The following is a 23,630-nucleotide window of genomic DNA, read 5'->3' as shown; positions in this document are numbered from 1 at the left end:
GGGACGGAATTTAAAGAGCGAACAGTGTGAGAAACTCTGACTCCGTCGGTCCGACCTCAACATCATGATGCACATGGAGTCCAGTTAGTTCAAGCAACACCAGCGTAGCTCCATCCAAACTCGACCCTGAGCAGAAGTCTAATCAGCCACAAGTGAAAACACTTGTGTCTGTGCACAGGGACAAACAAAGTAAAGGAACACTGTATTTAAAAGTTTAATCTGATTGAATCAGAGAAGGAAATGTATGATAATTTACATATAAACATGATATAAATGTGTGCTTAAATCATTTAGTGTACCTAACTCGATGATTCCATTCCAATAGAATTGTTGTTGAGTCAACACAGTACCTCAATTTCTAACTAAAATACTTCCAAAGCTGACACTTACAGTTCAGACTACCTAAAATATCTGGTTTACCTATCACTGCTGGAGCTGCACCTGTTGGAACTACTTTGTTCCAGCATTGGCACATAGGGCCACTCCCAATCAGTCATATGAAAGAAGTGAGGTAAAGCTTTATTGTCATTATTGTGAAAGTAAACACCCATGTCTTATGTGCAAAATGTATTTTTCCAACATATACTGCACATTTTACTCACTAACTATTAAAAAAGATGGGTCTGAGGGGCGTGTTAACTGTCAAACAATGTGTGCTTGAAGTTCAATCACGCAACTCATCATTTCAGAAAAAACTGTTTTCTTATGTCAAAAACAGTGTCATTTTAAGTTGTATCATCCTTGTTACTTTGGTCAAGTAGATGAGAAAAGCTGATTCCGTGTGACCTCATGGAGTCTAGTCCTGGTCATCAGTCAGTTTACCTCGAGGCGTCAAAATCATTTTCAGCTACTGTTCGCAAAAGGTTTTGGTTTCAGCAAAATGTCAGACAAGTAAACACATCTCATGTCTGAATAGTGTAAGTGGTTCATAATACTTTGTACTTCATAATTCATTCACAAAACAAAATAGGGGTCAGGCTATCACCAGAGTAATCGCTAACTACGTTAGTTAGTTCACTCAGTTTGCTGTGCAGCTAGCGGTTCAGACGGGGAGCTCGGGGACCAGGGGACTGTTGGTGTTTATACATCTATCTCAGGAGCTTTGGAGCGGGGAGGGGTCAGGCTGAGCTAGATGTTAGCATGCTAACTTCAGTAGATATCTCTGCAACACAATACATAGAAATCATATGTTGCCTCTTTAAAATGTGTAAACATGCTCTAGTCGCCATATGGGTGGATATTGTGTCGCAAGATATTGTGGGTAAAACAATTAAAACAGTGTTAGTGAACATTTTACCGATACATCAGTATCAAGATTTTGCAACCAGATGTGTTAATTTAAACCATTTCCCCTTTATGATGATAAAACACCCAATCTATGCAGCATTACGTTTCCCCCAAAATGAAATTGCTGTTGCAAATTGGTCATTTTTTACCAGCTACAGTGGATTGGCAGAGGGCAACTCAGCAAAGTCATCCAGATAACTCCATACATCTGCATCTTGGAGCGGAGCCCAGATCTCGTACATAAGGCACGTTTCTCAAATGTGATTTTTTAAATTTTTTTCATTTTTAAATGAGCTTCATTATTCAAAACCTATATTTTGCATTGGCTACTGCATTAACAGCGGTAGGATAACTCCCCTGCAATCTCGTCCTCCCAGCCCCTCTTTCCCACTCCTCCTCTGCTCCGACTAGTCTGCGATTCAGCACAGCGGCTGATCAAAGGGTAAAATAAAACAAGCGCTCTTGATAGACAGCGCTCTACAATCAGAAAATGACTCATGGGGGAGTTTTTCTCAGGTAAGAATGAAATCCATTTGCTTTCACCCCGCTGTCTCTCTGGTGTGTTCCCCACTGGGTCAAATACACAGTAAACAGAGTGGGCTATTTTAACAGGTCTCTGTAGAGGCTCGCTGCTCAAACAAAGAGAACTTTATTAACATTTTCCCTTTCCTTTCTTTTTTTTCTCCCCCCGCTTTACTGCGGGTAGTGCATCGGGAAAGGAGTTCCCATCCTCCATTATTCAGAGATCTTTTTAAATGAAGTGAAACAACCACCCCGGGAAACAAATATCGTGCCATTAGTTATCAAACACAAAGGAGGATATAGTGATAGAAATGGAGTGGAACTTTGCGAGAAGAAATGAGAAATCTTATCAGTCGGTAACCTATTTACTTCCAGCCCCGTCTTGCAGTAGGGGGTATAAGCACTTTTGCTGACAGAGACAGAGCACTCCAGCATGGAGAGCAGCTTGTCAAGGAAACTGCACCATGAAGAAGATGAACACAAAAGTTCTTTTTTTTTTTTTTTTTTCCTTTTTTAAAGCCATTTTTAGCATTTAGGTTTGAGCTCCTCTTGTATTTTTATGCAGCTTCTCCCCGGACTGGTACTGATTCAGTGTGGCTGAGACCTTCAGGCTTAAGAATTTTTTTTATATTTTTTTTGTAAAGCTAAGAGGAGTTCATCTCATTAAAACTACTGTAATTACAACAGGCCTGTTATGTTTTGTTCGAGCGGCAAATAGCCTTTTTTTTTTTCACAAACTACAATTACAACGAAAAGCTTCCTCCGCAGAGAGCATTTATAGAGCGTATTAAGAGGCGGCACAAAAGTGAGGCGCAGAATGATAGAGTAATAATGCTATGTGACACTGAGGCTTAATTTATTTTGTAGTGTGCAGCGGAGGATGTCGAATGCTTTGTCCGTTCATTTCATGCAGTGACAAATTATTTTTACGGTCTTTTTATGTGCCTGACCTTCACGCGGGCATGTATAACACGCAGGAGTACAAGGTCGCGAGCAAAACTCAGCACTCCAAACTTCTAGTTAAGCGACAGGAAATGCTCCTGCCTGGCTCTCCCACTGATATCTTTGCAGTCAGGCCAGTTTGCAGCAGTGGAACAGGAGAAGTTCCAGTCAGCGGGTTTATCTAATTAGCATTAAAGGAGCAAAGCTGTTGACTAATCACATTTATTTATTTTATCTTTTTTTTTTGTTTGTTTGTGAGGTACAACTATGTTCCTAAAATTCATTCTGAATTACTCATTTGCTTGGGTTTGCACACATACCATAACTCAACACAGCGTACGAGCTTGTGCGTGTATTTGTTTGTGGAAACACTTTCTGTAGGGAATCATGCAGACAGTCATAGTTAATCACAATGCATTCATAATGCTTCACGACTACACTCACAAACACACGTAATGCCTTCTGATGCGGTCTATCAACAGTCATTAACACTCTAGACATGACTCGCAATGAATAATAATAAGACGTACACTAAGAAGTTCAACTAGTCAAGAGTTATGGAGTTATGAACTAAGTTTGACGCTACAAGCACCCGTCTAACATTCTCACGATGCGAGTTACGTTGCATACGTTACTAACATGATGTAGGTTACAAGACTGAATGTAGTTATTGTGACCCATAGTATGATGTTTTACCAGAGCTAAACAAGTAGTGTTTGACAATGTTAATATCAGTACAATAGTCATAATATGTCTTAATATGTGAACTTTCTATCAGCAACCTTTATTTTGAAAGTCTAACCAGATGTTGCATACTAGATATTGTTGCTAACTTGTCTGCAGAGAACACCAGTATTTCAGGTAAAGCACTGTACTCCTGACCACAGTCAGAGGATTAGCAGGAGACCGGCCTGCGTCGACCCTGCAGAGTGTGTCGACTCTGTCAGAGAGAGGAGAAAGGTGAGAAAGAGCAGCTGGTATCAGAATCGATTCTGTGGAGAATTAGTATCACTATATACTTATTTGATGGGTTGGGAGCGAGTACGTGTTGAAGCTAGAGGTGACTGATGGGGCTTATAACACTGTATAACTACCCAATACTCACCTATACAAACATCCATAATCATCTGTATTAAGGACCTTTAGCATGCTACAACAATCCATGCAGTATCATTTGTTGTCTTGACACTGAACACTTCATCATAATGTTTCTTCTTTGTTAGTAAGCGAAGTGTAATGCAATTTCATCCATGTAAATGATATTACGCGCTATACAATCTTATGATACTGCATGAAATATAGTAGTATACAAAAAGTCAAGTTACAATTGTTTAATAATTGTTTGTTATATTGTCTATTAACTAACAACTGTAGTTAAAAAAAACTATTATCTAACTTTTAAATGATGCGTATTATGCAGTGTTCCTGAAAAGCATTTACATCTGTTTATAAGTTCAGTCATAAGCATTATGAATGCATTATAATACCATAATGCCCTATATATGCGGTTTTAATTAATAAAAGTGTCAACATGACACTTCATGTAAAAGTAGAGAAATTGAATGGGTGTCTAAACAAATAAACCACAAATAGACACGGATTTTATCAGAAGCCATCCATCTAATGAATTTAAGAAAGACGTATTAAGGAAACGCTTCTGCACACAAGTGGCTCAAACAAAATTAGAGGAGATGTCTTTCATGCACTGCAGTATTATTATTAATTGAAGCCGTGGGAGTCGTTCCGTAATGAGACAAACCTTTTTATCTTTGATTCCCATCATTTACACAATGGCACTTCAGGACACTTTCTTTTTCTTTTTTTTCCAGTAGCAACAGGAGCTCTTTATAATTATTTCTCTCCCAAAGTTACAAACTTGTCACAGCTGTGTGTCTTCCCTCTATTCTTCTTCCGAGCCTCTAATGGGAGAAATTGAACTGTGGGAGATTTGACCAGAATAGAAGCGTTTTGTATGAGGGCAGCGTGAAAGGCCCCGTGCTGTTTGAAAAGGGACTTATGAGAGGAGAGCTGCTCTGAAAGCAAACTCCAGTGTGTGGATATCCTCATTGGATTAGGGATGCGTCTGCTTGGAATCTCCCGCCTCATGGGCTCTCAGGAGAATTTTGCCGCCAGCTTTTATGACAACCTCAATCAGTCCCCTGCCAGTCAGACAGCGGGGGGGCGGGCGGAGTGGACAAGTTCAAAATGAGATCTCAATTGCATAATCAATGTAAAGGGCTTTTGAAGAGAAACATCAAATGTTGTCAAGGTCGCTCTGATAGCTGGAATACACGCTCTGCCATTGCAAATGCGCTGCTTTCAATGCTGATCACATTTAAATTAGACAAAGCAATGCATCTGTTTGTCATTCACTTTTATTGTTCGTGGGATTTTTTATTTTTTTTTTTTTTTATTTCGTCAACACTATGCCCAAGGCACTTTTTGAAAGATGCAGAGTAGATGTGGGATTTGACTTTTAAAAGAGCTCGAGATATAGAATATCTAATTGGAGCTTCGGATCAATAGTCAACTTTGAATTTTTATTCACCTTGATCCTAATCAGGCTGATCCAGCCTACCCACGGGAGATATGGGTGAAGGCGGATGAAGGAAAAAAAAAAAGAAAAGAAATCACATTCCTTTATTTCAAATTTTAATAAGACAGCATTTGTGCACATTTGCAGGAATTTGCTGAATTGAAATGCCACACTGCATAATTTAAACTATATGGATGGAACAAGAATGAACATCTTGTAAGCTTTACAGTGTTTACAAAAAGAAAACACTCAACCATTTGTTATGACACGCTCTTGATTTGAGTGAGGAAAAGGTTGCATGTAAGTTTTGTGTTAAAAAAAGAAACGCCTCAGAAGTCCTTCAGTCGTAGTGAAGTTTAGGGTTTTGTCATGATTTTAAAGAACGCTCAGGTGTCTCTTGGGTGTGAAGGCCAAGCAAGATGTTTTTTTTTTACTATGAACAAAAATGTCCCTTTCTGTGAAAAGGAGAAAAAAAAATCCACAATTCTGATTTTACTCTCAGAACTTTGAGAATAAAGTAAGACTATTTTGTTTTTAGTACCTTTCTCTTTGTGGTAAACCTGTTTGTATTTGTACTTAAAACTGAACATCTGAGATTAAACTCAGGATTAAGATTCAGATTTTTCATCTCAAAATTCTGAAAAAAAAGTCAAGAATTGTGAAGAAACTAACTTTTTTTTTTTACCCTGGCCCTAACCATCCTCCGTACCTCTGTCATGTGTTTATATCTGCACTTAAAGCCCCACAGGGAGGTAAAGGAAATACAACACACAGCTGCAAAACTGTTTGTTTGTCTTGTTCCTAACACTGAAACCACCGTCGCTACAGCGTAATTTATGATTTCCTCGCTCTCTGGAAGTTCTTATTCCCTTCAGATGTGCGTCTGATGAGCGGCATCCTTCTCGATCTCAGACCAGCGCTTGTGCTGCAATTACATTCTCACCCCTCAAGTCAGAGAGAGGCCGACTTAATGAGAGGGAACTGTGTGATTGCTGATGTGCGGTTACGGGCAAAAAAAGAAAAAAAAAAACAACATGTTGCGGCTTATCTGCCAATTCAATTAAAACACTCAATATTAATATCACTTGCAGCATTGTCTTTGCTAATTTGTTTTTTTTTTCATATTTGCTGCCTCTAAGGTTAAAGGACTGTGATGTTGTGCTGTGTTAAGGATGTTGCAGAGGTTTGGGAACATAGAGAGCAGCAGCAGCAGCGGCAGCTTTCTATCCTGAATCATTGCTTATTTACCTTGAAAGCTCTCCATATGCAGCAGAGGAAATCTCACTTTGACGAGGATACACAGCTGTTGTCAGACTCCTCACAACACCAGAGCCCACAGGACAAATCACAGCAGCCGTCATCATTGCGATTACATGGAAATAAAGCGTGCCTTCCAAAAAGTAAGCAAAACACTCCGCGTCCCATAAAAAACTACAGAAACATAAAATCAGACTGACAGATGACTGACTTAATGTAAACCCTGTTAGTATCCTATTACACTCCACAGCAATATGTTATTTATCCATGGAACTATGGGGGTCATAGACAGGAAACAAAACCTTTGAGGACTGCTGTGAAACTGTCAGCTACCATCACCATGAAATAATAATTAAACAAAGAACAATTCGAAAGCAAGAAACATTTTGTGAGTTAGCGACTGCCATGTGTGCAAGGAAACCTCAAGAAACGTGACGATTATATTAACATACATTAATTGAAAATTTCAGTCCACTTCAGCTACTAGAAAATTTCAACATTATTTGTCATTGTTCCTTGCTATATCTAAATTAAATGAAAAAAAAAACAACAACAATGGACCAATAGAGAGACCTCATGTGACTTGTATTGAAAGTGTGAACGATTGCTGGGTCACCTTGGCCTTTGTCAAAACAAAGCTCTATGGACAGGTTCTTCTTAAGAGGCCACACACTGAGAAAGTCTAGATGATGAGCAAAAAACCTGAGCACCAACGTCGAGAAGGCTCTTCCACCCTCCAGCACCTCGAAACCAAAACCGACAGTCTCGACCCTCCGCTGTAATTGCTAAGGAACTATCCATCGTGGCCTTGAACTAGGCTCCTGTTTTCTCTTTTCATTGTGTCCCAGTGTTTGTCTCTCTTTTCTCGTCTTTGGTTGCATGTCTCTTGCCGTGGCTATCCACCTCCTCTCGCCTGGTAGCCTGCACTCCTCTTCCTGTTTGCATGAGTTCACCTGTTTCCCCATCAGCTCACCAGCCTGCGGCATCTAAAGCTCAGTTCTTCGGCCACTCAGCAAAGTGTTTAGCCTACTACAGTACAGATGAAAAGGCCTTGGGGTGCTTTTTGCTTGCGTTTTGTTTCCTTGTGTTTGTGACCTTCACTAACTGAATAGCTTCAATGCTCCGGCTTCACATCTTATCCAGCCAGCCTGCCTGCCCACAGATCTACATCTCTACTGAGGCGCCCACCACCCGCATCACCTCAGCCCATATATCCTGCCTCGCCTTGCAAAAAACTCCTTTCAACCTCTCATCAGAGTCCCAGTTCTGCCTGACCTTCTTTGGTTATCACACTATTGGGAATAGCCGAACACTGTCGACAGTTAACACAGACTTCGCCACCTTGATTTCTTTGCCATCTCTGAAATGTATAAGATTTTGGCATGACAGACACTCACAATGAAGAGTGATAAGCTGTTGGTTGATCTACGTTTCACTTTTTGCCATGGTTCCACCTTATACCCCCCAGGCCCAGTTAAATGAATATTTCTGGCCACACTTCTGCATTGTTTGAAAGTTTTTTTAATTTGAATTCATGAGTTGAATGAAAGTACTGCACTGCTGAGAGTTCACACCACTCATTATATTGAAGCAGTTAAACATTTAAACACCCCGAAGACCCGCAAAGAAAGTTTACATCATGTAAAAATGTGTAGATAAGTTGTGGCTACTGAATAAAAGCATGTAAACCATGAAGGTTGCAGGTAATTCCAGTGCACTTAATAACTTAACATACTCTACGTTAGCAACAGCTGTAAGTTTGTATTGTCAAATTAGAAACCGATTCATCAAACAAATAAAAAACTTACTAACGTAACTCAACTTTGTGAGGCAGCAAAGAAAAATGTGCCTTTTAATTGCACCCGTGGTCCCGACTCTGATGGAGAACTCTTCATCAGCTAAACAAGCAAACTCGAGGAGGGACTCTCAGGTAAGCATCTTCTGCAGCCAGATGGGACGTCCCATCACTGGGATTGGAGCAGATGTTAAGGGCTCAGGGCTGCAGATGGTGCAAGATTTCAAATTGTTTCCTATTACTGTCAAAGTGTCATTCTGTAATAGTTGCAAACTTTGTGCCACCTGAATGCTTTATCTTACTGCAGAATTTAGCACCCCCCCCCCTTTTTTTTGCTCTTCTTACGCATTCAACACTTTGCAAATTATTACAAATTGCACCTTTGAATGCAATTTTTAATAATCATGATATCAGTGTCTGTTTATGCTGTTTTATCTTGTAAGAAAAAACACTCTCTAAATAATTATGTAGAATCCCAGATGAATTTTTTCATTTTCACAATCCAAGAACAGTGACACTTTGAAGTCAGTTGGGATCCTTGTTCCATTTTGCATTTTAAAGATGCTCTACAGTAGGTTTTTGCTTTTGGACCAGACCCTACTGTTTCATTGGTTTCATTTCTGGCCATCCAAAAGAGGACGTTTTTGGCACCCCTGCCGTCGACTTTGTTCAAACCGCACACAAATCAGATTTGCTTCCCAAAGAAGATCTTTCACGCAGACTGTCCGCACTGTTATTTGCAAGTGATCTAATCAGATCTGTGTGTCCAGACATCGACAACCTGTCCGCATGGGCTGCTGTGGTAATGACATCATTGACTGCGTACACAGGTGAGGTGGCTTTCCAACATGTAAGCATGAGAAATGGAGATCCATCATCGCACCAGCTAAACGATCACAGTGCAGAAATCCGAATAGCAGAATTGATCCAGCTCAGCTGCCCCGATGCACCTCTGTCACTTTAGATAGGAAGTCGCTGTTATGTCCCGGTGCAGGTGACTCAAAAAACCCAGTGAGATCCGCAGTCAGAGTCAGGACTGAGACGCAACCGACGAAATCTGATTGGAATCTCTTTTCAAACCACCTTCAAATGTATCTTAGATGTGCAAATGTCGCATTTCATGTCAGGTTTTTTTTTTTTTTTTTTTTTTTGCTGTCTCAACATTCTCAATGAAAATCAGTTAACAACTGTACTGTGGGCTCTATTGATCAATCAAAAATGAGGGTTTGAGGCAGACGAAATTTTGCTTCTTCACAGTTCTGCTCCCACTTATATTCAGGAAAATATTATTGTGGTGAAAAAAGTTTTACTTTCACCATCCACATCCAAGTCTGGCATCAAGTTTGGAGAGCATCTTTGAAAAGTACGTTTTGAGGTGTGAAAAAAAATCCCAATGTGCATAGCAGGCTGAAATACAGAGGAAGAGATGTGTTTTTTGCAAATTAAGCCGGCTTATACTGTGCACTTGTCCTTCGTAGGATATTTCCATGACAAAGCTCAGAGCAGGATCGCGAGGACAGCAGTGTAGTGAGACAGGAGGGAAGAACATCACTCACAGCTATGTGTTGTAATCCGATATCGGACTGAAACAGATATGAAAATAATCAAGTCTGAAGTTGAAACATGGGTCCTTTGTAACTTCCAGACTCATGCACACACGGTGAGGGAGGCCTGTGTACTCGTGTCAGCGCTTGCATACGCCAGACTTGATTTGCATTCAGCTCCACGAGAGTAATCAGTTATGGCAGCGCTGTGAACACATTCCCCGATTTCCTACAATAACCTGTTCTCCATCCAGCGTGTCATTTGTTATTTACAGCTGATCAGCTCCACGAGGGGGTCTCTACACCTACAGCACCGGTCACACGAGACCTACGTTTATGATTTATTGTTTGTGGGATTCTCTGTTGCTTCACCTCAAGGCTCACACTTCCAGTGGACACACCTCCGGGTCAGTTCTGTACATAACAATTACTCTGCACAGTCACGCTCCGAAAGAGGAAGGAGCCCGTTGGATCTGGAGATTCCTTCATTTTGTTTCCTCCAGCACCACCGTCAGAACAAGTATGACTCCCTTTATAGTACTGTTCTATCATCCACTAGGTCCAATATTGACTGTGACAGTAACATCTGACAGGGTGGTGCACCTTTTCTCGGTGTGAGGTTAGCTAGATAATGTCCACATGCAGTCAAGTGGCTAAAGAATGTCTTTGACCTATGTGATTTTTTCATCTTATTTTTTATTTTTTGTGTTCGTTGTCACCATGAAGACCAGCCCATTCTAAATTATTCAGTGCCATCTGGTTTTAATATGAAATTGTGGTAGACTCCATCCTAGCACAGTGCCTCCTTTGAGCTTATTTCTCAGAAACAACAGAAGCTCACTGCAGCAGCGATGTTTGATTTAAGCTTTGATGGCGCAACAGTGTGGTGAAATTGCAAATAAACACACTCAGACCCTGAAATGAAATGTAAATGTTGCCTGACTGTATCACTGCACGCTATTGGTTTATATTTTCTTACAGTCACAATGCCCCCTGGGAAAGACGGTGTCCTGTGTGCTTCATCCCCCCGTGAGCTCATTGAATAATACAGCCGGAGCCAAGATCCTTCTCATTAAGGAAAAACCTTTTATTGATTTCTCAATCTTTTGAAAATCATTGCCCGTCAGCTCTTAAAGCTCCAAGTTCCCACGTAATGTAAATGAACAATAGACTGCTTAATTATTCAGTCCTGCGGAGAACCAGGATTTGGCAGGATTTATCAAAACAGCGACTCATGTGGTTTTATTTCAATAGCCAAAAAGGAAATATAAATGAAACAATTCAAATGAGGACATACAGTCACTGCTTTAATATAAATGCATTGTTTTAATCATAGCACTCTCTGCAGTCTTAATCCTGTACACAGTCTCCAACGTATTGTTAAATTGTTTCTGGATATCACATTTTCCTCTTCAGAGATTAAGAAACCTCACTCTACTGAACCAGCTGGATTCCCTTGTCAAAAAAAAAAAAAAAAAAAAAGAAAGAAATTAAAAAGGTTTTTTTCTTTCCTTTTTTTGTTTTTGGGGAAAAAAAAGAAGCTTTGATGCACAATACAGCCCCATCTGGGATGAGCTCTTGTATCTAAGAATAAAGCGGCTCTCCTCCTGTTGGTTAAACTAGGCTGTGAAAACACACAAATAACTTCTGATAGGTGCATCTAGGCATTTTAAAGATCTTTTTATAGAGAAAAATTAGGCTCGTCTCAAAGGTGACAAATGGAAACCTGGGAGAGGAGTTCTTACTTCTCCCCTCGACTTAAGCTGACACAGGAAGAGCATGGTGTCCTCCTGTGCTGCATTTCAATGCAGACGCGTATGGAAGTCGGAATAAATCCAATTCAAAAGCTCTGTTTTGGAGGATATCAGCATCCTGAAGCTCACAGGGCTGCATGTTATCTCCTGAATTTCAAAAGCAAAATTGAAGAGGCAACCGCTGGAGTTTGCAGACGTTCACTTGTCTGCAAATATTTGAAAAATCAATTTCCTCAACACATAAATTACATGCCATCTACAGCAGTGCAACAACACTGACATAAAAAATACAACAATACATCGTGCTCTCCCAGTCGACAGCTCCGATTTGTTGTGAGGGCATTTACAGTAGGAACTGATTTTCTGTCACATTTTTCACACACAGAATTTCACATCGGAAATAAAAATAGATAACCAACCTAACTGTCAGAATAAATGTTGGCAATGTACAATTCTACAATTCTACAAACCACAGATAAGATTATTTTATGTTGTTAAAATGCTGCGTTTATGGTCAGGTTCGGTCTCGACAAATAAACTACTTATTACCACTAACGAGGCTCAAAATTCTCCCGACCTCTGCTCAAACATAACCAATGGTGTGACTCTTAGAAATGTTGAAACACTGATTTTCATGTGCCAACCTGCAGGCCAGTGTTCAAGACAGTCTGTCTGATGTCATCCTTTTTCGGTTTTCTGTCAGTCTTTGGTTAGGTTTAGACAGAGAAATATCAGCCAAGTTGCCAGGATCTTATGTTAGCACTTAACGTTGATGCAACCCACAGTAACGTCCAAGGTTGACATGTGTACCAAACATAGCATCTCATAATGTTAGCCACCTGTCGCAGCAGGAAGAGGAGGGGGGATTGATGTTGTTATTACAAGGCAACAAGGCTGCAAAGCAGGGGACAGTCACACCAGTGGATGTTTTCAGGAGCTGTGGCGACATTTCCAGCAGTTTCTGCGGTGACCGTAACTGGCTATTTTTTTGTCGGACCATCTCCATTCATGAGCGTGCCATAAAGCCAAACCATGATGCTTTCCTAACCCTATCCAAATAGTTTTTGTGCCTAAACCTAACCAGAGCAAGAGCACAGCATAGTGGCATGAGAGAAATCGAAAAGCTGAAACAAATTCAGCTGAAATTAATAGAAAGTTATAACAAAGAGAAAAGTCCAAGTTTTTTTTTTTTTTTTACTGCAGAAGTGTACTTAGCAAACATTTATTTCGACAATTGGATTGACAAATTCTTGGTAAGTAAACCATGGTTTGGGAACAAAAGACACCCTTTCGTAATGCTAAACACATGTTACAAAGGATAACTTTGTAAAAGTTTGCCAGTTTTTCCGAGTCACAAAGCTGTCTCGTGTAAAAAATGTGATTGGTCAGCTCCAGTGATGGTCCTGAAGTAACATTAATCATGATGTTCCAGGAGCAATATCAACCCTGGCGATATCACCATATTGTGCCATGAAATCAGCTCATTGACATGTAATGTGAAAATGATATGACGCGTGTTGTACATGGATAAGACAGGTCCAAATGTAAATGTACCTGCAGTTTTCAGAAATGCAAAATGCCAACATTTTATCGTGGCCACAGGGCTGAGACAATTCCACCATCTGTGGTTGACAATGATAAGCCTCATAAGTATACATGGTAGTTTTATACTCCCATTACTATCTCATAGTTTGTGCCTTTTAGTGTGCTGTGAGTTAATGATAAATGTGTACCCTCCCGTTAAAAAAGGGCATGCATGGCTGTTTAAAAGTGACTGCCTTTGAACACTCACTTTTTAAATAATTAAATAATAGCCCCATTAGCTGCAGTGTTTCAGCGCTATATTCTGCTCTCCGAGACGCTGATGAAGGTCAAGCTTAAATGGCTCCGGTTCTCTGTTTGAGCCAGAGACTCCCGGCTTAGCCACAGCTCTGGGAGCTGTCTCACACAAAAGATTTACCCCACAATGCTGCTGGCCTAGATAGACCCACCAAACACACAATAGGGTGGCTGTGCATAATTTAGAGCACATCTTTCCTGCATTGACAAGTCAGGAATTAAAAAGGAGCCTGTCAGCCAATTTATGTATTTAAATAGGCCTATATTATGTCCGTGGTGGACACGGAGAAGTTAAATCAATATTTGCCAAAATGAGCGTAATACTTGTGATATACAGCCTGGAGCAGCTGCAGAAACAGTGGATATGAGACAGATCGGTGGCCAAGAGCAATTTTTGCTCGTTTCACACCAAACTATGCCAAAAAAACCTGTCGTACTGTAACTCAACACATTTTTATTTTACAGCTGACTGTTCTTAGACTGAAGTTCCCGCTGTAAGAATTAACTTCAAAGCATTGCGATACCGAAATGTTACAGTCCCTCAGTTTTCCCTCGAGTCAAACAGACATTAGGAGGATATATTCAGAGGTGAGAGGCATGTTAAGTTTGAGATTTCCTTTCTTGTTTCCAAAGTGGTTTTCATATCCAGTTAAGCAACAACTCATAAGCCATCTTAGCCCTGCAAGGATGTCAAATCCTCACACTTGGTGTCCCGGTTACATCCCTTTTGAACATACGCTCTTTCAAGTGAAATTAATCAATCTCTTTATCACTTGGGCAGTGTCATTACCCAACCGCAGAGTGAGAAATGAAAGTGCTAATCGCACAGCAAGTGGGGCTTTTGTGTGGGAAGGCCAAGTTTTCCTCCTCAAGCTGCTTTGGAAATGCGTTTTCAATTGAATTTGTTAAGCAAGTGAAGGACTGCGCTCCAGTTGTACCTACAGGATGAATCTTGAGATTACCTCAAATCCCCTTTATATGGAGGTTGAGGTAAGATGTGACCTTTTCATACAGTGTTCAAAAGGTTCAGTCATGAATATGATACATGTTGATTTTTATAAAACACTGCATGAATGAATTAGAAAAAAAAAGAGCTTAATAATCAATACATTTACACTCAATATTCATAAAACATTACATATATGTACTGTTTGCAGCACACTGTTCATTAAAAGCACTTCATCAGATATAAGCAAGGCAATAAATCCTTGACATACCAGGACATGATTATTTACTATGCACCGACGTCTCATTAACCTTGTCACGTTACGACAACATACACATCATTATGGCTCCAGTTGTCACCAGGGGGCTGTGGATGGATAGTCCATCACAAACAAGGCATTATTATGCTAACTGGCCGGGTGTAAGTACCCCCAGGCTTGATGGTGTCCTGAGGTTTATGCTCCCAACAACGGGCGTCAGAAAGAAGAGGATTACTCTCCCCACACAACTGGCTGCACTGAAAATAAAATGTAATTGTACAGTATCTTCTTCCCCCCATTATAAGAAGTAGTAATGGCTGTCAGGCTCTGGTGTGTGTGTGTGTATGTGTGTGCACAGTTGGTGTACTGGATTGTGCGCCTGTGTGTGGGCTACCACAATGCAGCATATCCAGCAGTAAGAACCATAACAGGTTCAAAGAGGTCTGTCTTGTTAAATCCTCACACTGAGATGGTCGGAAATGCAAATATAAGCATTGGAGCTACCTCTGGCAAATCACAAGCAGCGGAGTGCAGTTGTGTATCTCAGTGTGTGGAATTCACGCTGTTGGGCGATATGTTATATTATCAGCACAACATCCGACATCTGCCAATAAGTAAAGTGGTTTGTTTCTTTAAGCGAACCGACATAAGACTCGTGTGCCATGTTTTTTTTGTTTTTTTTCGCCCCCATTTCATTTCGTAGTTATGTCTTCTCAGGTCTTGTTGTCACTTTCTACTTCCCTGCTCACCTGTGTTCCCAGTGTTCTGTTTACCTCGCTGTGCTACTCCGTTAGCTTGCAGCTAACTCGACGCTGAGCAGCAGCTCTCCTTCAGCCAATTGGCCAGTTGTCGATAAATCTGTCCTGTCGCTCAACCCTTCATTATAACTAACTACCATCTGATTATTTTGCTTCAGAGATGAAAGAGATTTTACCCGGGTGATTCAACTTGAAAAGTCAAAAACGGACACTGATTAAGACAATCACGGCGAAGAAGAGCAACTGACATCTTACCTGCTTTCCATGAGAAGTGATGGTCCCGAGGAAACACAATGTCGGACTGGACTGAAAAGGAAAAGAGAGACAAGAGGAGGAAGAGGCTGAGGTAGTTCCCTGCTCCTCGCCGTGTCCAGGCAATGACCCCAAAGTCATCTTTCAGAGTCATAGTCCAGCCCATTGCTTCCTCTCTTACTCCTGTGGGAAGAAAAGGGAATTCATCAGCATATCACTCACAAAAAAAAAAAAAAAAAAAAAACTCCCCGAGACGTGGGGGCCATAGGAAAAGCCCGGGTAGGAGATCGTTTGTGGCTCTTTAAAAATGAGGGAAGTGGAAAAGGTCTCACTGAAACCATACCGGCCCAACAACATGACATTTAGTGTCACCTTGCAAAGTGTGTAACACTCTCTCACATGTGAATCATACCGTCTCATGTTGTCAAATCCTGCATACGAGTGTGACACCATCCCCGCTTTTCCTCCCACATAGACCAAAAATAATTAGTCAGAGAGGCTTGAGCATCCCTGCCTCCCATGGTAGAAGTGGAAACATGTATTGAAAGAAGGGGAGACTTTAAGCTTGGAGTAATACAGGGTATTAGTACCTTTTTATTGCAGCTCATTTATTCCTATCTCCTGCTACCCTGATTCATGTCCTAGGAGTGTTGGGGATTAGTCCTGGATTCACTACGCCTCTAATTGTGTTGCACCAACAGCAAAATTAATGAATATGGAATTGAATCTGCAACACCTGATGCTTTGAGAGACTGATGTTATGGTGTTCATGACGAGGGTGATTCATTTTCCCCAAAAACAATTCTTGCTGCACCGTAGCACTTGGGTATTGTGAGATTTGTTATTATTGGCTTATCATCCCACAGCACACTCCCTGCAGTTTTTTTTTTTTTTTTTTTTTTGTCATTCTGCGAGCAGAACTCGGTGTAGAAATCTAAAACACTTTCTGATTCACAGCTGAGCTTATTATTGTAGACATAATTTGGCATTAAATTAAAATTGCATGAATCTTTGCAACACATGGGGTTGTTGCATATCACAGAAATAAAAGAACTGTAACTCTAAAAAGTTTAAACAAATTGTGAGATGCTCTGAAATTCACAAGTCGGTATAAGATGTATTTTTTAACAACTTATTCGGAGATTATCAGTAGAGCTGTAACTCGCTGTTGAGATGGATGGTTGATATTATCATTCAGAGAGATTCTATAAGCTAAGCTGTAATGTTAGCTAGCTAATTGGTGATGTACCCTTCCTTCTGCATGTTCTTGTGCCCAAATTAACAAAATACGGCAGCTTGGTCAGTGGCGTAAAGTTTGACAAATACGGGGGTTGTTCATGTTTGACCTGCCCCCTCTAGCGTCAGTTCTGCACATGCAGGGCTCCACGGCTAAGTTAGCAAGAACATGAAACATACAATATGTGGTTATACTTTGAAAGTAAAGCTTGCTGACAAACACTTTCACGTATTATGACATACTACAACCGCTAATGTCAAACTGCATATAAAAGGTCCTACTTTGGGTTTGAATGACCATGTTGAATCTCACAGCATGACTTAACTGACATCTCAGCACGTACCTGACTTGCATTACATCACTGTTACACTAGTGACATAGGTAATATCATTTACTGTTACTTGTGAGACATACATCAAAAACTAGTCACTCTTGGTCACAAACAGGATGCAAGGAAAGTCTATAGTATGACTCATTCAACCGGCGCTGACCAACCCGTGAGTTGGTGTTATACTGCTACACTCCAACGACGCCTCAGGAATTGATGCGAGAGGGTAAGTCTGGCTTACCAGATGTCGGCTGATGACGATCAACAACAACCTCTCAAGCAAGCAAACCTACACGCTCAAACTGGGAAGTTAACACTAGCCACGTAACCAACGCCATGACCGTCAACACACCAGCAGCGGATATCTTATCTTTTACCAGGGATTTAGTCGTTTTAATGGCAGGGCTGCCCTCTCATGCGCTGACCAACTTTCCTCTGACGCTATTTTGCAGTGGTACAGTTGCTGCATCCTAGAGGCTGAGCACCGCCCAAGAGGATTGGTGCAGTCAGACCTTCCTCCACTGCAGACACAGTGCTGTGGTGGTGAGTCTGGCAACGCAAGACTAGTAGAGGGGGTACTTGATGCATTAGAAGAAAGAATGAGTTGGCAGGAAAGAGTCATTGCTGTTGATGTTTTCAAAGGATTTCTTGCACCACAAGCCGGGTGCCTTCTAGCTCTATTACAATCAAAAGACAGCAAACATCTCTACAGATGAGACCTCTAAAGCTCGGCAACACAAAAAACAAGCTAAAGGGATAAAATAGCACCACAGGTAAGAGAAAATATTTTTGATGGGGGTGAACCGTCCCTTTAAAGTGCATCATGACAATGAGAAAATCAGTTTTTAATTTGATTTCCTTTCGTCGTCGCAGACCACCACAACACAGTGGTTTTACATTTCCTCTTGATAACCAAGTATCACTGAGGGTATCTAATGGTAGATTAACCACTGAGAGGCAGCAGGCATTTAAGATTCAGGATTATTTACACATGGCGCATTTCTGCAAATGGCAGGTGCTAGATTATTTTTTTGCTCGACTTCATTCGGGGGAAATTAGATTTTTTACGTTGCTGCTTTAGCTGTGTTTCAGGGGGGGCAAAAATTTGTTTAATGAGAAAGAATTGCATGGTAGAGATGGCTCGGTTCCCAGAAGCGGGCTGCCAGGGGCCCGCGCTTTTTTGATGGACTGTCCAATTTTGCACTGGGTTTGATGTGTTATTCTATAGTCATCCAAAGTGTTTTGGTCTCTTTGTGTCAGATGCTTATAAACTCAAATTCAGAGCTCGGCAATTCAACATAGAGCTCTTATTTGTATCTGTCCTCAGTGCTAATCTTTCACACACACTATCCGGGCACATATCATCGGAAATCTGTCAACCCCGGAGAACAGTGATAGGGTTAATTGTCTCTTCTGCTTTTAATACAATATATGCACTTCTTTTTTTTTTTCTTTAATCAAAGCTGCCTCTGTCTCACACTTTCTGATGACCACAGAATTTATTCTATTTGGATGAACGAGCAGAGCAGTCTGGTACTTACACAGCCGCCAATTAGACACCTCTGGTTGCTGATTACTAGCCAACCTCTCGGGCTGCGCTGCTCTGGAAGCCATACCTGACTGCACCCAGATTACATCCTCCCCCCAGCCAGTCTAATTTGACTATTCATGGGACGGGCAGCGCTTTCCGTAGGCTGTCAGAACATGCCACGACTGATTGAAAAACATGGTCTTGAACAAAAAAAAAAGAAAAAACAAGCATCGGAAGAAAAACATGACCCCGAGGCATCGCTGTATTGTTTTATCGAACTGGACGTTTAAGATTTACTATAGTGTAAAATATGGGTGCTTTTGTTGAGCCGCCTCACTTTGAAGCGTTGTGTCCATACCGCTCCGACACATCCTGCCTGTGCCTGTCAGTAGAGGAGGAATACAGGCTATACTGCAAATCTTAAAAACAGTAAAGAAAAAAAAAAAAAAAGGGAAAAAAAAAAAGAAAAGCTCTTAAGCTGCTAAATATCTGGGTCAAAGAAATCATGCCAGGCTCTCAGTGGCCACTGCAAACCTGGCAAACAGCAGCGCGGCTCAGATGCTGCCGTGCATCCTATTAGATACTCCATGATCTGATGGAATGCAATCTGCTCCCCTGTCTCCTGTGGTCCTTGTTCGTGGGGGGTGGGGGGAGGCGTTCACTGGCTTCAGAGAGTACGGACCCTGCAGCAACCGTAAGGGAGCAGATGAGCAACACTCCTCAGCCTTCTCCTTCGCAGGTGGTCAAAATAATTAATGTTTGATCAGGTCTTTCCAAATGAATGGCAAAAGCTAATTTGCTGTGCCAAGGCTCTGAACAATCACCATGTGATCCTCCAGCTTCTCTTGAAACGAGCCAAACAGCCAGTTCTGTCTGGAGTGGGAACAAAGGCATTTTGATCCCGGCGCGTTAACCAGAGATGCCACCCTCTTCCCTGGATTTCCAAACCATTATGTGGCTGACCGGCTCGTTCACTCAGATTCCTGCCCGTATCCCTGTGCTCTTCTTTGTGTACCGCGTCCAGCATATTCAGGTTAACAAAGCTGCAAGTATTTTCCTCTTTGTTGCCGTGCATGTAATTGTTCTTAATTGGGTCTGGCAAAATAAAAACCGAGATCTATCCTCACCAAAAACCTGCTGATTTTCTGCAGATGTTTTCATTGGCAGGAGCGACCATGACTGCACTGTACCAATCACAAACGCAACACACATCAGGTTTTTTTTTTTGTTGTTTTGTTTTTTGTATTCCTTTGATCGCCGGCTTGTGGGTTGCAGCTGTCACTGTATGGACTGTTATGGGAGGAAACTGCTGTCCATCTCTGTTTTATTCCCCCGCATTTCATTTGACACTGTTTGCGTTGTTCCATTCAGGACCGTGACAAAGACCACTTCCCAATTTTGTTAGCTGAACGGATGATGACATCTCTGAAGCGCGCCATGTATTTGATGCTTCCAGAACAAGGTTGAGCCTCTGCTCACGTTTCATAAAGGACGGGCACTGCACACTGGGAATCACATTAACATTGGACAAATCCGCTGCATTCAATGCCAACGATCTGTGCCTGAACAAAGCAGTTTGCCCTGTACGCATCTGGGTGAATTATGTGTAGGTTGAAGTAGCGGATGGGTTTGTGGAGTTCTCGACCCATAATGGACCTTCAATTAGCACTTCCCTTTGTATTGACTTTTCCTCAAACTCCGCTAAACCTCAAGGGTAGGGAAGGTGAGTGTAGAGAAAGGTAGTCGATAGCTGAGTCTCATCCCAGGCGGTCGAATACCGAAGCTTTGGGTTGGTAATCAGCCCGGAATTCTTACCCAGATGGGATTTGACGACCCAGGAATGAGACTCAACAAAACAATCAACTATCGTGCTTCAGAATCACCTTCCCAACCTTTAACCATGTGTTTTAGCTGCCCACCCCTAACTGTGATTAGAGCTGTCTTTCCTTAACTTTAATGTCAAAAGTTTGTAGGTTGTAAGCATTTGAAGATGTGCATCCCTTTTTTATTGGCCATATGTAAGAGGATGGTAACGTGACACCTTCTCTTGCAAGTCTGTGGACGATTTGTCATTGTAGCTGACTTCCAGTCCGTTTTGCAGTCGGCTCCCTACGTCACCACATGAACGCGCAGCGGTGATCGAGTGCCCTGTCTCAGTGTAACGGTAGCTAATGTTAGCTCAGAAATGGAGTCCGCCGACATAAAGTAATGACGGGCTTCCAGCACAAGACAGGAGTTCCACAGAACCTCTTCAACCATACCGTAGCTTCGATTGATTCTTCTTCTTCATCATCATCATCTGGCAACAGTGTTTGGACCAGTAATATTGTTTACACTGTACACTGATAGTTTTAGTCTTCTGACCAAAAGGCAACATTTAACTCATTGGATGTTAGCCATTTCAGTCTTGTTTTTGTCAACAAAAACAAAATACAAATCAGTCTGGTTTTTATCCTTGAAACTTTTTATCCCAATTTTGTGATACTTTTTTTTTATTATTATTTTAGCGTTCTCTAAACATTCCGAGGCTACTGCTGTCACCACGTTTGTGCACAGCTACTGTACCGTACCGTGGTTACAGGTGTCCTTCTTGTCTGCTGAAAGGTAAGTGGAAAAGGCATCTGTTTACTCAGTGTCAATGCCACTCTTCAGCGCAGTAGTACAACAAACTGACTCTGACTCGGTACATCCAGTTGTCATCTCCAAACTCTGTTTGAAAAGAAGTGCTGTCTCTCTGTCATTCCCGCTCACCTAACAATACCGCAGCTACCTGTGTTCTGCACAGCACTCACATGTTAACGGAAAACAAAGCTCGAGAGGAGCAGCTAAAACATCAGATAACAGAGGCACTTCTTCTGTGAAGTTTTCGAGGAAGATTCTGATGACTGTCGGCATTATTCCTCGAACTCACTCGTTCTTTTTGATAGCGAAATAACATCAACATATCCACAGCACTCAAAAGTGCTGTGCTGCCATCCATGTTTGACCAAGCTGTTTTGTTGTTGCTGCTTTTCCGTCGCTCAGATAAATTCAGTCCATACATCTGCTTCTTCCAAGAAGTGGTAATGTCAGATTGCATTACACAGAATATCACTGAATGTGAGATTTTCACCAGTGCCAGTGCAACAGGTTAAGCAGCATAATCAAACTAAGAGATATTCTGGGGCGGTGGAAAAGACTGCTTTCCTAATCAATAGCTTAAGAGGACAATGCATGCAGGTAGGAGTTGTTAAAACAGTAGCCTAATTAGTTCATTAGTCCATTCGTCTATTTTGCATATCATTTAGTTTTTACGAGTTTTTGGTTAAATATCCTAGATTTACCAACAGTTCTCAAAATTCAAGGTTGTTGTTAATTTATTTAGCTTAAGTCTTGCTACTGTCATCAAAAAAGCGTTGTCAGTGTCACTGTACCCTGGAATGAAACCCATTATTCTGCATAATCAACTGGAAAAACTGCAAACACACATAAATAATTACATCTGACCAAAATGTACCCACACCCAATTTGTCATATATGGCAGTATGGTCAGTAACTTCAAGTTACAGACTATGGTTCTTTAACCTACTGCTCTGGCATCAGCTTTGCATGTGAATGGCTGTGCAGTCAGGTCAACAATAATATAAATGCGACATCTGGTTAGACTTTCAAAATTAAGCTTCCTGGCAAACACTTGACAAATGATTGATGACTTGTTAGGATGTTTCGGCTGTTATCAGTGGTGTCACATGGTCACTGTTGGGTTAGGCTGAGGCACAAATCTACTCGTTTACATTTTAATACCAAAACTACTTGGTTAGCTTTTGGAAAAGATAATATTTTGGGTCAAAATCACTTCTCTCAGTCACGTAACTCATGTCACATAACATTAGTGAGTACATCACTCACCACCATGTATTAACATTAACATTCATTACCTTACTTACATAACACAATGAATCTCCCCTGACTTTTAGAAACAGGAAATGAAACTATGTGTGAGGAAAATCCAGTGTTTTACCCAACCAACCACCCAAAACACCCCTGAACGATGACTTTTCTCGCTGTCTGCACGACTGCACGAGATGGGGCGCTTCAAAAAGTAACACTAGCGAGATAACTACGGGGTCAAACCTGGAAGAGTAGGGCCTCTGACCAGGCTGCTGCATTTGACACATCTGGAGTGAGAACAGGCTGATCCGACACAGCGTGATTTTGCAAGATACACCGTACCTGAGCAAGATGACTTCCAGTCATCCCTTTAGGTGATACGGTTGGTGCGGTGGCAGATGCTTTTTACTAGTTCTTCCACAGAGGACAAGAGCAGGGCAGAGGAGGCCTCCGAAGACGTTAAGTCTGACAGGGACGGTAAATCAGCTGCGCCAGCCGTCCCGCCTGAAGCATCATGCAGTGGCTTAATCCCGTGTGAATCAATGTGTAGGGGGCTGGGACTGTGTCACACCTCCAGCAACACTGAGCGGTATTAACTCCCCGGTGCTGGCTCTGTCAGGCACCCACCCACTGATGTTCCTGCTGGGGCTGGCACAAGAGTCACCCCGGGCTGCAAGGTCTGAAGAGGACAGAGAGAGAGGAGAGATGAAAAAGACACTGATGAAAACAACCGATACCTCAGCAGAGCAAAATCTGACGCTTCCCGCGTTGACACGTTCAAGATTATATTTCTTTAACATGATGCATTGTTGATTGCTGCCGTGCATCGCAGGGGTGTGCAAAAGCTAAAAGGAGCAAAGAGGGATGAGCGACAGTGTCGGATGCCTCATAAAGATGCATGACCTGAAGGCAGCGTCCTTTCACTTTATACGCCATCAGCGGTCGAGAGGCACGACTTTGCTGTGATTTATAA

At 41.6% G+C, this 23,630-nt stretch overlaps 1 protein-coding gene across 2 annotated transcripts in view; it reads right to left on the bottom strand.

Moving 5' to 3' along the window:
- thsd7ba (thrombospondin, type I, domain containing 7Ba) overlaps window positions 1-23,331 on the bottom strand; it is a 166,079-nt gene extending 142,748 nt beyond the window's left edge. For both annotated transcript variants that reach the window (XM_037110810.1, XM_037110811.1), the window contains exons 1-2: window positions 23,000-23,331; window positions 15,695-15,874 (exon numbers count right to left, since the gene is read on the bottom strand). In XM_037110810.1, the coding sequence (XP_036966705.1) occupies window positions 15,695-15,857 (163 nt within the window). In that variant the 5' untranslated portion in view covers window positions 15,858-15,874; window positions 23,000-23,331. The remainder of the gene's footprint in view (window positions 1-15,694; window positions 15,875-22,999) is intronic.
- Window positions 23,332-23,630: the final 299 nt, after the last annotated feature.

Source organism: Acanthopagrus latus, chromosome 9 (assembly GCF_904848185.1).
Source record: "Acanthopagrus latus isolate v.2019 chromosome 9, fAcaLat1.1, whole genome shotgun sequence".
NCBI classification, from domain to species: domain Eukaryota; kingdom Metazoa; phylum Chordata; class Actinopteri; order Spariformes; family Sparidae; genus Acanthopagrus; species Acanthopagrus latus.
This window is presented reverse-complemented; position numbering and strand designations above follow the sequence as displayed.